This window comes from Erinaceus europaeus, chromosome 11 (assembly GCF_950295315.1).
Source record: "Erinaceus europaeus chromosome 11, mEriEur2.1, whole genome shotgun sequence".
Taxonomy (NCBI): domain Eukaryota; kingdom Metazoa; phylum Chordata; class Mammalia; order Eulipotyphla; family Erinaceidae; genus Erinaceus; species Erinaceus europaeus.
This window is the reverse complement of record NC_080172.1, coordinates 2,867,654-2,883,156: the sequence shown is the minus strand read 5'-3', so window position 1 is coordinate 2,883,156 and position 15,503 is coordinate 2,867,654. Positions and strand designations below refer to the sequence as shown.

At 46.5% G+C, this 15,503-nt stretch overlaps 1 protein-coding gene across 1 annotated transcript in view; it reads right to left on the bottom strand.

Moving 5' to 3' along the window:
* The window catches only part of IQGAP2 (IQ motif containing GTPase activating protein 2), a 162,097-nt gene that overhangs the window by 37,689 nt on the left and 108,905 nt on the right, over positions 1–15,503 (bottom strand). Inside the window, exons 21-26 of the mRNA XM_007518536.3 lie at positions 11,894–12,057; positions 9,202–9,426; positions 5,101–5,241; positions 4,706–4,790; positions 3,886–4,118; positions 135–267 (exon numbers count right to left, since the gene is read on the bottom strand). Coding sequence (XP_007518598.2) covers positions 135–267; positions 3,886–4,118; positions 4,706–4,790; positions 5,101–5,241; positions 9,202–9,426; positions 11,894–12,057 — 981 coding nt within the window. The remainder of the gene's footprint in view (positions 1–134; positions 268–3,885; positions 4,119–4,705; positions 4,791–5,100; positions 5,242–9,201; positions 9,427–11,893; positions 12,058–15,503) is intronic.

The window sequence follows — 15,503 nt, the reverse complement described above, 5'->3', positions numbered from 1 at the left end:
ACATATGTGTGTGTGTGTGAATATGTCTTAGCTCATGCTTATAGTAAATTCTGGTAGTGACCAGACATTTTCCAGATCACTGAGTCTGAACTAGGAATCCACTGTGAAGACACTCACCCCCCAGCCACACTTACTGAATGTGTGCTGATGATTTCTTCAATTGAGATATAAATGACTGGTTTGCTGACTGTCACCATATCTGTGTACTTATCCATGTTAAACTTCTCTTCTGGTTCTGGGACATTACAAGCTTCTTTGAAGTATTTCCTAATAAAGAAAAAACAGACTTTAAGTCTTAAGACCATGTCAAATTTGGAAATTCAGCAGTTTCATCCAAACAATGAGGAAATCTTTAGTGACAGAGTCCCCTGGTCACCCCAGGCCTCAGAGGAACTTGGTATAGCATCTGCCAGGCTGCTGCTAGACTAGAGCAGTGCAGGTCTCTGGACACTGAGTTCAGCACCTTAGATACAGAGCAGAAAATAGTAAGTCAGAGGGTTAGGGTAGAGAGTGTAATGGTTATGCAAAAAGACTTTCAAGCCTGAGGCTCAGAAGTCCCAGGTTCAACCCCCTGCACCACCATTAGCCAGAGTAAATAAGGACTTAAAGCACCATGAGGGACTCCGTGTAATCAGGTCATGACCAAGTCACTTCAGAAAATGTCGTCAACAACTACACAATGGTTTTGATCATATGCGCAACAATGAAGTGAAACACATGAACTTGTAAAAGAAAAAAAAATAACCAAAGTGTCACTAAGACTTTTTTTAAAGTTTTGTTTATTATCTTATTTATTGGATTGAAACAGCCAGAAATCCAGAGGGCAGGGGGAGAAAGGGAAAGACAGACAGACACCTGCAGCCCTGCCTGCTCCACCCCTCCCAAAGCTTTCCCCCTGCAGGCGGGGACCTAGGGTCCAACTCAGGTCCTTGCACATTGTAACATGTGCACTCAACCAGGTGCGCCACCATCTGGCCCCCCTCATGAAAAAAACTGAAGTGGTTATGCTGGCCAGGGCGGGTAGAGGGCTTGATTTCTGGTGGTAGGTGTGATGTGGATCTCTATTCCTATAATTCCATGGTCTCAGAAACCATGAAATCACTAACGAAATACATTTAAAATGGTTTTTGAAAAGTCACTGAAAATGACCTCTGCGTGGTCTGGGAGGTGGCACAGTGACTAAGGCACTAGACTCTTGGGCATGAGGTCCTGAGTTCAATCCCCGACAGCATGTGCCAGATTGATGTCTGGTTCTTTCTCTCTCTCCTCCTATCTTTCTAGTAAATAAATAAAATCTTTAAAAAAAATGACCTCTGAAATTTAGAGAGGACCCAACAGGATTCATAATCCGCAGTCTGAAATTCAAGCGACTAGTCAACGTGTTACTTTATTTTAAAACATATGTATTGCGCAGCACTGGGGGTACAAGCATGCATAACTCCACTAATCCTTTCTAGTTCTTTTTAGCTCAGGTGAACAGAGAAAGGAAGAGACATCAGCGGCCTGCTGCATGAGAGGGCTCTGCCTGGTGCCATCCTGCGCCCAGGAGGAGGTGTGGTTTGAGCTTGGCGTCTTATGTACAGTAAGGTACATGGACTGCGAGCTGAGTTTTCACTTGGCCCCAGTTTGCTGCCTTAAATAGCACAAGTTCCTGGACTTTCGACACTGTAATAAACAGCCAGAAATTCTTTTACCAATTGACCAAAAAATTTAAGGAAACTCTACTTTGTTCTTAGCTGATGATCCAAACAACAGTTGCTTACTTACAGCAGAACCTGTCAGAACTAGACACACAAATAACACAAGGCTCCACTCTCTCTAAAAAGTTGGCTATTGTGAGCTATAGCTTACAATTATTCAAAAGAAGACCAAAGGGGGTGGGGGAAGCCAGATCATGGTTTTGAATTGATTTTTAAAAAAATCTTTATTTATTCTTTCTTTATTATTATTATTTTTTTTTGGATAGAGGCAGAGAAAAGCTGAAAGGGAAGGAGAAACAGAGAGGAAGAGAGAGACACCTGCAGCCCTGCTTCACCACTCATGAAGCTTTTCCCCCTGCAGGTGGGAACCAGGGGCTTAAACCCGGGTCCTTGTGCATAGTCGCATGTGTGCTCAACCAGGCGCACCACCACCTGGCCCCTGGATTCATTCTTTGCATGGGTGGAGTGCTCTGTTATTCTGTATAGTTGTGTTTCATATGCCTGAAATCACTCTTGCTACCAGGCATGGTACCCAGGAATAATTTGAGAAGGAAGTGGAAGGAAGCTCTAGCAGCAGAAACAGGCAGGACTTTTTCAGTCTGTGAAGGTACCAAAATTAGCATCTTGAACCAAAATGTCCTGGAGTAAGAGGATTTGGGGGTAATTTTAATTTCTCAGGATGAATGATCATAAAACACCTTTGTCTCAGTGGATATGCCTTTGCCATCAATCCAGAAATAAACCGAGGAATAGGAAGCTATCATTAAAAAGGAAGAGTACAAGGAAATGATATTTATGTCCTATTTCCATGACGGTGACAGATACGAGAGGAAGAGCGAATGCTAAGTGCTTCTACAATTTAGTGGCAGGTCTCTGAAGAGCTAGAGCCTTGTATTCTTACATTCCTGTAAGCCATTATCAAGTTACTAATGAAAAAAAAAAAGAAAGGATGAAAAGGCTTCCTCAGAACTGCACAGAGAGTGACCCTTCCACCAGAAACACCCTCGATGACCTTCAGGAAGGATTAGCATCATATCTGGGGAATACACCTAAAGCCATAAGACAAAAACACTGCATGTGGGAGAACAGAATAGAACACTGGCTCACACAGTCCTCAACAAACATAAACGTGGGATTTCCCCAACCGTTCAGATCCAAACAGTCTGTTTCCCGCTATTGTTTCATTCAGATAAGTTTTCCGGATTTGACAAGTTCTTAAAACAAAACAAACAAGACCCTCTTCTTGAATTCAGCAAGTCAGAAGTTGGTTATTTCGCTATAATTCTAAGCCCTCTAATTTTGACTTTTTTTTTTTTTTGCCTCCAGGGTGATCACTGGAGCTCTGTGCCTGCACTAGGAATCCACTGCTCCTGGAGGCCGTGCTTTTTCCATTGCTGTTATTACTGGATAGGACAGAGAGAAACTGGGAGAGGAGGGGGAGACAGAGATAGAGACAGAGACAGATAGATAGATAGACAGACACCTGCAGACCTGCTTGTGAAGCGACACGCGCGCAGGTGTACTCTGTGCACTACCACCCACCCCCACTAAGTCCTCTAACTCTGTAGCATATAGGAAAGAAAACCACATTTTGTACAATGACAGTCGGCAGGGCCTGTGGGCATGGGACAGGGAAAACCAGACCAAAGCAGCCCAGTCTGCTCCTTGTCCCTCCCTTTCTCCCAGCGCCATGTGGCAGAAGGCGTCAGTCAGATGGAGCTCTGGCTCCGACTCTTAAGTCCAGTTCTCGGAAGAAAATTCAGCTTGCAGGCTCCCAGCACTTTCTAAATGTTGAACATTCCTACTTGACATGATCTGCTAAGATATTTTTGGGTCTGGGAATATTGTAACCACTAGTTTATCTATGAAAAAAATTGATATTCCTAGATTCAAAATGTAACCACAAGAACAGGCAGTGGTGTACACATGACAGTGCACAAGGACTGGGGTTCAAGCCCCCGGTCCCCATCTGCAGGGGGAAAGCTTCACAAATGGTGAAGCAGGGCAGCAGGTGTCTCTCTGTCTCTTTCCCTCTCTCTGTCTCCCCCCTCTCTCAATTTCTCTGTCTCTATCCAATAGTATATAAAGATAAAATAAAAAAGATATGTATATATATCCCAATGAACAGACTGCTTCCACAGAATAGGAGGGACCTGCCTCACCTGACAGTCACGTCCCCTCTCACCTGAACTCCTGGTGGGTCTCGGTTAAGTAGTTGTTCATGGAGGAGAGATGCTCATTTTCTCCTTCAAATAACTTGTCGGAGGCTGCGTGCTGAAGAACCTTGGCCACTGAGCCCAGGTTTCTCCTCTGGTCAGAAGTGATCTGCCCTCCGGCCGTGATGTCGATGATATCAAAGCCGTCCGGGGCCGCGATGGCCGGGTTCACGTACCGGTAGTACAGGAGATTGCCGATGATCTGGGCGGGCACAGAACGGTAGTCTGTGTCTCAGAAAACTCAACCGAGAGTCCCAGATTTGCTTCATTAAAGTAAATATTCATGAACATTTTCTGTTCATTAGTATTTTCCATAAGAGAAGATGATTGAATTTCATGAATCCTGACACAGAGTCAAGATAGCAGATGTAATCAAACCTTGCTAATATGATTTTTTCTTTGGTTGAAAAATATGCGTATTGCCACCCAAAGGTTCTAATATAAAGAATATCAATAATACGTAAGATTTCTTTTTTTTTTCTTTTTACCAGAGCACTGATCATCTCTGGCTTATGGTGGTGTGGGGGATTAAACCTGGGACTTCAGAGCCTCAGCCATGACAGTCTCTTTGCAGAACCATTATGCTATCTACCCCCCCTCCCCCCCATATGTAAGATTTCCAGACTAGTTTTAGCGGAGTCAGTAATCCTGATGGTCATAAGAAAGAGAAAACTGCAGTCTATCAAAGATAGCCACACACGGGGAAAAGCTTCTTACAGAAATCACACACTGATAATTTTGACTCAGTCCCCCAAGAGAAGCTGTGGTGACATTCCCCTGAAAATCTACCTTTAATAGCTCATCTTCTGTTGCATCAGGAAATTTCTCATGGATGGAATTCTTCAGTACTTTGGCTATATACCTCAATCCATAACTATATGAAAAACAGATGACAAAAGAAAAAGAATGGAAAAAAGGCTAAGTGATAAAGAAACACATAATCGTTCCAATCAATGAAAAACTGAGCAGTTTTCCTAAAAATTGAACATAAAATGAGATGACAGCGGAAGGAGGGATTCTCACTGAGACCTGCACTCAGTAATCATGAATGTAAGCTGCGAGACGCTAGGTGGACTTTCAGAACGGCGTCCAGACACGAGGGGAAGCGCATGTTGACTAGAGGGGCACAGCACTCAAGAGCTTCCACCAGAGAACAGCACAGGCGCTGCACCTTCACGACTTACGGAAGCAGGTCAAGGGAAGAAATGATGGAGTGGAGGACTTTGTCCGTCACCCTCCTCAGGTTCTCAATGGAGGCCTCCAGCTTAGTTCGCACTTCTGGGTACGTCAAGGCTTGCTCCGTGGTCACGTCGTACGGCAGCTTGCTGAAAACACAGAGGTTTGCAGTTCACTGGACAGTCAAGCACACACGTTGGAATCTGGCCGGGTGTGTCCCGTTTAAGCTTTATTTGTATAGAGCACCAGCCCTCCAACTTCTCCCTCAGACCGTACTTCCTACCACCAGTGGAGAAGGAAGGGGCTCTAGCTCTTCTGCCAACACAGTGGGCAAACTCAGGAGATACAGGGCCGGCCAACTTTCTTCCCTTTTCTTTCTTTCTTTCTTTCTTTCTTTCTTTCTTTCTTTCTTTCTTTCTTTCTTTCTTTCTTTCTTTCTTTCTTCCTTCCTTCCTTCCTTCCTTTCTTTCTTTCTTTCTGCCTCCAGGGCTTTTGCTGGGGCTTGGTGCTGGCACTACGAATCCACTGCTCCTGGTGACCTCCCCCCTGCCCCCATTTTATTACATAGAACAGAGAGAAATCAAGAGCGGAGGGGGCTAGAGAGGGAGAGAGACACCTGCAGCCCTCCTTCACCACTTGTGAAGCATACCCCCTGCATGTAGGGAGCTGGGGGTTTGAACCTGGACCCTGAGTGGGTCCTTGTGCTTAGTATTATGTGCGCTTAACTGGGTGTGCCACCACCCGGCCTCCCAGCTAACTTTTTATTTTGTTAGTTATATAAAAAAGCAAAATGTCCATTATAGAAATATTGCATGTGAGTGGGGGTAGATAGCATAATGGTTATGCAAAGAGGCTTTCATTCCGGAGGCTCTCAAGTCCTGGGTTCAATCCCCTGCACAAGCCAGAGCTGAGCAGTGCTCTGGTTAAAAAAAAGAAGAACCCTGTGTGACAGGGCCTGGGAGGTGGCGCAGTGGAGAAAGGGCTGCACCATGAAGCATGAAGTCCTGAATTCCATCCCCAGCAGCACATGTACCAGAGTGATGTCTGGTCCTTTCTTTCTCCTTCTACCCCTTTCATTAATAAGTACTTTAAAAAAATTATTTATTTATTCATTCTCTTTTGTTGCCCTTGTTGTATTTTATTGTTGTTGTTATTGTTGTTGATGATGTTGTTGTTGGCTAGGACAGAGAGAAATGGAGAGAGGAGGGGAAGACAGAGAGGGGGAGAGAAAGACAGACACCTGCAGACCTGCTTCACCGCCTGTGAAGCGACTCCCCTGCAGGTGGGGACCCCGGGGCTCGAATCGGGATCCTTACGCCGGTCCTTGCGCTTGGCGCCACCTGCGCTTAACCCTCTGCACTACCACCCAACTCCCAAGTAATTTTTTTAAAAAGCTAAAAAAAAAAAAGAAAAGAAAAGAAACATTTCATGTAAGCAAATAATAAAGCTTTATTGACCTGAATACAACCAAGCTTTTTTTTTTTTTTTTTTTTGGTAACAGTGCCTAGCTTTCTAGGTCCTCTTCTGCTCATGTGTGTGCATGGGCTTCACAAGCTGGTGAGACACAGTTTGTGTGAACCTATGTCCCACGTGGGTCCTGTGCACGCAGGCACAGAGACAAGCACCTGCTTTTTTCTTTACAGGAAAAGAGTCAGTGCCTTCAGCATCCGCAGAAGGGCCTGCCGTGAGTCTCTCTCCCAGGCCTGCGAATATGTCTGGGTGCCTCTAGCCCAAACAGCGACCGCTCTGTTCTGTCACACAAACATTTACTGGACAAATTCCCCAGTGCAAATGTTTGGACTTTTCCTGACGTTTTGCCATTCACAAATGGCTCTGTGACAGCCATCCGTAGACAGAGCTTAACTATGTCACAAGCCGTCCTTTTGCGGGAACTAACAAGCTGGGACTGGTTAGATTTACAAACCACCACCTCGAGTACATCAATTCCAGCTGGCTTTTTAACGCTTACGGTTACCAAGGGGCCGAGGATAATGAGCTCATGATGATGAAGGGAGCCCGCTGGGATAGCGGTGTTGGGTGGTGGATGTGGTATGGAAATGTACTTTAGAAGAGGTCGGAAACTGTGCTTCTAAACATATGCTGTCCTGTAAACTGTCACTTCAAAAGACAAGATACTTAATAAAGTTACTCATCTGGTAGTTGAAATATATATATATATATATATTATGAGGTGAAGAGAAAGTGTGTACTAATTCTAGGTCTGGAAATACACAGGATATTTATATAATCAGGAGAGACCTAAAGAAAATGTGGTTTTGGAAATGGGGAGACAAAATTGAGGGAAAGATGCATATTTATTTACTTATTTTTGAATAGAGACAGAGAGAAATTGAGAGGGGAGGGGGAGATAGAGAGGGAGAGAGACAGAGAGACACCTGCAGCCCTACCTCACCACTCATGAAGCTTTGCTCCTGCAGGTGGGGACCAGGGGCTTGAGCCTGAATCTCTGTGCACTGTAGCATGAGCACTTAACCAGGTGCACCACCACTTGGCCCAAGCATAGGTTTTTGACTGACATCCCTCAGTCAAAGGTCTGGCATTTGTATACATGCCTCTTTTCATTTTCTCTCAGTGCCCCAGAAGTGTCAGCTATAGTTTGATATTTGATATCCACTGTATTTCCGAGATTGCACAAAACATTGATTTCCAATATTCTATTTCATATGCTCATGTGTGTGAAAGTGCATATTCTGCTTTCTTCTGGTAATGATTAAATATGTAAGCTTGCACTAAATTAACAGAAGAGTTGAAAGCAAAAGTCAAAAGAAAGAAAGAGGGAGAAGATGTGGTTTTGGTCACGCTCTGGTCATAAAATCCGAAAATGCCATACAAGAAGGTGAGTGTGGGAGACAGCATCATGGTGATGCAAATAGATTCTCAAGCCTGAGGCTCCAAAGTCCCAGGTTCAATTCCCCACACCACGATAAGCCAGAGCTGAGCAGTGCTCTGGTCTCTCTCTGCATCTCTCTCAAAAATAAAATAAATAAAACATTAAAAAGAAAAAGAAAGTGGGAGAGTTGGGATACAGAACTTTGATGGTGCCTGTGGTGTGGAGCTAGACATAGTAAACTTACAGTTTTGTAACAAACTATTAATAACCAATAACATCTTTAAAAAGGCAGAAGATGAGCAGGAGTCCAAGATTGTGGTCTGCATGGATGGGTATGTCGGAGAGGGGTAAGATCTTGGACTGAAACCTTACTTTGTACAAGAACATCTGCTCTCTTAGCAGAGTTTATCCAAGTTAAAGGGTGGATATATAGGGGCCAGGCACGGTGGTGCACCTGGTTAAGCAAACACATTACAGTGCACAAGGACCCGGGTTCAAGACCCCAGTCCCCACCTGTAGGGGAAAAGCTTCACAAGTGGTAAAGCAGGGCTGCAGATGTCTCTCTGTCTCTTTCCCTCTCCTCTCTCAGTTTCTCTTTATCCAGTAATAAATAAAATAAAGATTTAAAAAAGGGTAAAGAGATCTTTAAAAAGAAGTGTATGTATAAGCACCTATGGGGGGGGGGGCGCTGGGTGACAGTGAGGCAGGTTAGGCACACATAACACAGACAGCAAAGACCCACACAAGGACCGGGGTTCAAGCCCTCAGCTTCCCACCTGTGTGGGGGGAGATGCTTCACAAGTGGTGAAGCAGGTCTGCAGGTCTCTCTCTCTCCCTCTGTATCTCCCTCACCTCTCTCAACTTCTCTCTGTCCTGTCCAATAAAATAGAAAAAAATGGCCACCACGAGCAGTGGATTTGTTATGCTAGCCCTCAGCCCCAGAGATAACCTTGAAGGTAAAAAAAAAGGAGCCAGGTGGTGGCATACCTGGTTGAGCTCACATGTTACAGCAAGGACCTGGGTTCGAGCCCCCGGTCCCCACCTATAGGGGAAAGCATCACGAGTGGTGAAGCAGGGCTGTAGGGGTCTCTCTGTCTCTCTCCCTCTCTACTACCCCCTTCCCTCTTGACTTCTGGCTGTCTCTAGTCAATAAATAAATAAAGATAAAAGTTTTTTTTAAAAAAAAAAGTGGATAAATATCTGTGTGAAAGTGATCATCAAACATGATGGGACCCCAGCACCTTCCTGGCCTTCTTACCTGGCCTCTCCAGTCTGTGTTTCCAGCTGGTTCACCCAGGCCTTGTACACATCCACAGGGCTGGTGTTGATGATCAAGGCTGTGTCTTCAATGATCTCTTTCACAACTGGAGCCAGGAGCTGGCGCAGCGTGTTCTGTCCACGGGCTCCTCTGTTGAAGCTGACCACCATCTTGATAACGGTAGGGTTTCCGGTGACTATATCCTGTACCTGGTCCACCTTGGATCTAAAAATAAATTCAGACCAAGACACAGTGGTTTGTCTCTTTGGAGAGCTGTAAGCTGTGCACAGTCTCCTTGGCAGGTCACGGCTTTGTGGAGCTCTGTTTTTCTCCATGCAAATCAAAGATGGTCAAATTTCCAAGGGAGGGAGTGGTCCAGGAGGTGGCACAGTGGATAAAGCATTGGACTCTCTAGCATAGCATGAGGACCCAAGTTCAATCCGTGGTAGCACATGCACAGAGTGATGTCTGGATCTTTCTCCTCCGATCTTTTTCCTGAATAAATAAAATCTTTTTTTTTAAAAAAAGGTATTTCAAGGGAGAGAGTGAATGCTTTCTTTTTTTTTTTTTTTTTTTTGAGTGAATGCTTTCTTTTGGAGAATTTTTTTAAAATTATTTTTTTATGAGAAAGATAGGAGAGAGAAAGAACCAGACATCACTCTGGTACATGGGCTGCCGGGGATTGAACTCGGGTCCTCATGCTTCAGAGTCCAGTGTTTCATCCACTGTGCCACCTCCTGGACCACTCTTTTTTGAGAAATTAAAAGGGTATAAAAATAATTTATTCTATTTTCAATTTTGAAGGCATGCGTGCAGGACAGATCAAGATAAATACTGTAGAGCTCCCTCCAGTCACCAAATTCCCCAAATCACTTTCTTTTTCTTCAAATCCCACTGGCGTTTACTGCAACACGGTGGGGGTGGGGGTGGGGGGGCGTGGTGGTAGCTCTCGCTCAGTCCTAGGGCTCTGCCCTCTCCTCCCCTTGAGACCTCTGACCCTCCCCTCTGGCTTGACACCTCTTTCCTGTAGCCTCAACACCACGATTCTTATCTCATCCTGCCTTCTCCTTCCATTTGCTTCCTGGGCTTGTTCCTCTTTCCATTTTCCATCTGTTTTCTTCTCCACTTCTTTCTAAACAACCCACGCTGACTCATCCACACAGTTTCCGTGACTCTCTTTGGCTCAACTTTCTGAAGCTGACTGACATCTTTTTCCTGAGAGTTATTCATGAAGTTCCAGTTTTCTGAAGGGTGATTTTTTTCACCCGCATGTTCTATATTTATAGCTCAAACTCAGTGTGCTAAAGTCTAAAGTCTTTTCTTCTTGTGGACACTCCCACCCCCTGCATTTGTCTGACCTGCATGGACAGACAAATATTTCTCATGCACAGCAGACCAGTCTCTCCCAAGTCCAATGTGGCCATGCCAATATTCTGCTTAAAAAAAACCTCATCAACGATCCCCAGGAAGTTAAAAGAGCTTCAGCACCAGGCTCTCTCGTGGTTTGGCTCACACTGACTTTAGAGCTTCACCCCCCTGGTGATACTCAGGAGATGAAAGTCACACCTAGCGCACACCCTCCTGTTTTCCTGTACCTTGGCCCCTGCTATTTCTACCCACACCGTCTCATCTCCCCTCGAGTCTACTTCATGGAGACACCGCACACAGGCCAGCAGGTTTGGGATCATAAGCTGCCTTCTCTGCCATAAAACACTTATATCTCCACTGAGTTACTTGGGACAAATTTTCCACGTCGCTTAGTGGTACTCTCAGATCACTGCAGTGTTAGTGTTACAATTTCGCGTGAGTGCCATTTCTCAGCCCTAGGGTGGAGGTAGCTGACTCAAATGTTTTGGAAACCCACAGGATACTACTAAAGAGTGGAGGGGCTATGGGCACACCACCCTGAACACGCCCGATCTCAGAAGCTAAGCAGGGTCGGGCCTGGTTAGTACTTGGACAGGAGAGAAGGGTTGAGGTCCACTTAGTTGGCTAAAGGCATTATTATGACCCCATACACTGTGTCTACTTTCAGATTTTTAGAAACGTAAGCAGGGGCTGGGTGGTGGCACACCTGGTTGAGTGTACATGTTACAACGTGCAAGGACCCAGGTTCGAGTCCCCAATGCCCGCCTGCATGGGGAAAGCTTCACAAGTGGTGAAGCAGGGCTGTAGGTGTCTCTCTGTCTCTCTCCCTCTCTCTCTCTCTCTCTCTACCTCTTCCCTCTCAATTTCTCGCTATCTCTGTCCAATAAACAAATGAAGATAATAAAAAGAAAAAAAAACATAAGCAAAGAAAATAAGTAAGCAAAATCAGGTTAAGTCCCAATAAGAAGGAAAGACTATTTAATGGATATTCTTATCTTTTATCTGTCTATACCTCTGTTACTCAACTTCCATTATGTCAAATCTTCTCACTGACTTTGAAAGGTTTCTGTTCTGTGGCTACTAGATGTCTGCAAAATAAAATGCTAATTTGACCTTAGAAAAGGAAGCACCAGTAGATAAAAGCTGTACCTGTGATCTTATAAGACTATACTTAGAATGATGGAGAAACTTCTCAAGAAATTCAGTGTCAGGTGTCTGAGTGCGTCACACAAATCATTTCCCGTCATCTTAGTGAGCGAGAGGCAGCCCCCTTAACAATAGGCTCGACTCACTGGTGCTTTGGCCCAGCTCTGCGAATACATACTGTATCTCTTCCTCCAGGGCTGCTTTAAAGAGTTTGAGGAGAAGATATTCTTCACGTTGGTTGGAAGCATAATTGTACAGTGTGAAAATCACCGTGTCCATGAATTTAGTGGACTTGTTCTGTGGCATCTGGAAAATCAGCTTAGCCAGGTAGAGTGGATTGGTCTGAAAGGAAGGAGGGAAGAAGAAAGATGAGGCCCCCACGAAGTCTTTGTTCACACAGGATTAAATCCGAGAGAAGGACTCAATTTCCTGTCTCTTGGGGATGCAGTGCAGTAGGTATATTACACAGGAGAGATTGCCGGGGATACAATCAGACCTAAGAAAATATTAGCGATATGACACTGCAGGAAGGTAGAGGAGAAAATGACAAATACTATATAACTTAGTGCAGTCAATAGAATGTCACTTTGAACTGAATTTACTCTAGATTTTAATGTATTATGTAGATCGAATTTATTCTATAGGTTTAGTTTACTATATAGATTTACCCCGTTTGTTATGTAGATTCTGTCTAATTTCTACATGATTTGCTGACATTTAAAAATGTGGTTTTAATAACTGGGGTCCTGAACTGGAATTGGCGTATTGCACCAAAGTAAAAGACTCAGGGGTGAGTGGGTGGGTGGGTAGTGAGAATACAGGTCCAAAAAAGGTGACAGAGGACCTAGTGGGGGTTGTATGGTTATGTGGAAAACTGGGAAATGTTATGCATGTACAAACTATTGTATTTACTGTCAAATGTAAAACATTAATCCCCCATAAAGAAATTAAAAAAATAATAAAAAGAAAAACTTGGGTCCACCTGCATATTAGCTGTCAGATTCAGGCAAAAGCTAGTAAAGTCATGGGCCCCTTGGAATAGACCTACTAGCTATTTCCAAAATGGAGACCCCAAATCTCATCTGCAATATTCTTGCCTTTAGGTTCCTGATTAGTCAACAATTTGTTCTGCTTTCTATCTTAACTCTTTTTTAGCCACTAGCTTCCAGATGCTGCCGTGATGCAAAGCGGACTTCCCTGAAGCAACTTTTTCCTTTTCTAAGGTAGCATCAAGGCTTCCTGGATGAGAGGCCACCACTGGCAACCTTCCCGGAAGCAACTTTCCCCTCCTTCTTTCTTCTTCTTCCACTTCTTCTTCTTCTTCTTCTTCTTCTTCTTCTTCTTCTTCTTCTTCTTCTTCTTCTTCTTCTTCTTCTTCTTCCCCTTCCCCTTCCCCTTCTCCTCCTCCTCCTTATTCTCCTCCTCCCTCCTTTCTCCTCCTTCCTCCTCCCCCCTTCTCCTCCCTCCTCCTCCTTCCTCTTCCTCCTTCTCCTTCCTCTTCCTTCTCCTCCTTCCTCTTCCTCTCCTTCTTCTTTTTTTTAAAGAGAGAGAAAAAAGGTAGAGGCAGAGACAGCCCCCAGCACAGCTCCATCATTTGTGCAGTGCCCCCCACTTCGTATTCTCTGTGCAGTGTCCCCCCACCTCGTATTCTCTGTGCAGTGCCCCCCACTTCGTATTCTCTGTGCAGTGTCCCCCCACCTCGTATTCTCTGTGCAGTGTCCCCCCACCTCGTATTCTCTGTGCAGTGTCCCCCACCTCGTATTCTCTGTGCAGTGTCCCCCCCACCTCGTATTCTCTGTGCAGTGTCCCCCACCTCGTATTCTCTGTGCAGTGTCCCCCCACCTCGTATTCTCTGTGTAGTGTCCCCCCCACCTCGTATTCTCTGTGCAGTGCCCCCCACCTCGTATTCTCTGTGCAGTGTCCCCCACCTCGTATTCTCTGTGCAGTGTCCCCCCCACCTCGTATTCTCTGTGCAGTGCCCCCCACCTCGTATTCTCTGTGCAGTGTCCCCCCCACCTCGTATTCTCTGTGCAGTGCCCCCCACCTCGTATTCTCTGTGCAGTGTCCCCCCCACCTCGTATTCTCTGTGCAGTGCCCCCCACCTCGTATTCTCTGTGCAGTGTCCCCCCACCTCGTATTCTCTGTGCAGTGCCCCCCACCTCGTATTCTCTGTGCAGTGCCCCCCACCTCGTATTCTCTGTGCAGTGTCCCCCCACCTCGTATTCTCTGTGCAGTGTCCCCCCACCTCGTATTCTCTGTGTAGTGCCCCCCCCACCTCGTATTCTCTGTGCAGTGTCCCCCACCTCGTATTCTCTGTGCAGTGTCCCCCACCTCGTATTCTCTGTGCAGTGTCCCCCCACCTCGTATTCTCTGTGCAGTGTCCCCCCCACCTCGTATTCTCTGTGCAGTGTCCCCCACCTCGTATTCTCTGTGCAGTGTCCCCCCACCTCGTATTCTCTGTGCAGTGTCCCCCCACCTCGTATTCTCTGTGCAGTGTCCCCCACCTCGTATTCTCTGTGCAGTGTCCCCCCACCTCGTATTCTCTGTGCAGTGTCCCCCCCACCTCGTATTCTCTGTGCAGTGTCCCCCACCTCGTATTCTCTGTGCAGTGTCCCCCCACCTCGTATTCTCTGTGCAGTGTCCCCCCCACCTCGTATTCTCTGTGCAGTGTCCCCCCACCTCGTATTCTCTGTGCAGTGCCCCCACCTCGTATTCTCTGTGCAGTGTCCCCCCCCACCTCGTATTCTCTGTGTAGTGTCCCCCCACCTCGTATTCTCTGTGCAGTGTCCCCCACCTCGTATTCTCTGTGCAGTGTCCCCCCACCTCGTATTCTCTGTGCAGTGTCCCCCACCTCGTATTCTCTGTGCAGTGTCCCCCCACCTCGTATTCTCTGTGCAGTGCCCCCCACCTCGTATTCTCTGTGCAGTGTCCCCCACCTCGTATTCTCTGTGCAGTGTCCCCCACCTCGTATTCTCTGTGCAGTGTCCCCCACCTCGTATTCTCTGTGCAGTGTCCCCCCACCTCGTATTCTCTGTGCAGTGTCCCCCACCTCGTATTCTCTGTGCAGTGTCCCCCACCTCGTATTCTCTGTGTAGTGTCCCCCCCACCTCGTATTCTCTGTGCAATGTCCCCCCACCTCGTATTCTCTGTGTAGTGTCCCCCCCACCTCGTATTCTCTGTGCAGTGCCCCCCCACCTCGTATTCTCTGTGCAGTGCCCCCCACCTCGTATTCTCTGTGCAGTGCCCCCCACCTCGTATTCTCTGTGCAGTGTCCCCCACCTCGTATTCTCTGTGTAGTGTCCCCCACCTCGTATTCTCTGTGCAGTGTCCCCCCACCTCGTATTCTCTGTGCAGTGTCCCCCACCTCGTATTCTCTGTGCAGTGTCCCCCCACCTCGTATTCTCTGTGCAGTGCCCCCCACCTCGTATTCTCTGTGCAGTGTCCCCCACCTCGTATTCTCTGTGCAGTGTCCCCCCACCTCGTATTCTCTGTGCAGTGTCCCCCCACCTCGTATTCTCTGTGCAGTGCCCCCCACCTCGTATTCTCTGTGCAGTGTCCCCACCTCGTATTCTCTGTGCAGTGTCCCCCACCTCGTATTCTCTGTGCAGTGTCCCCCACCTCGTATTCTCTGTGCAGTGTCCCCCCACCTCGTATTCTCTGTGCAGTGTCCCCCCACCTCGTATTCTCTGTGCAGTGCCCCCCACCTCGTATTCTCTGTGCAGTGTCCCCACCTCGTATTCTCTGTGCAGTGTCCCCCACCTCGTATTCTCTGTGCAGTGCCCCCACCT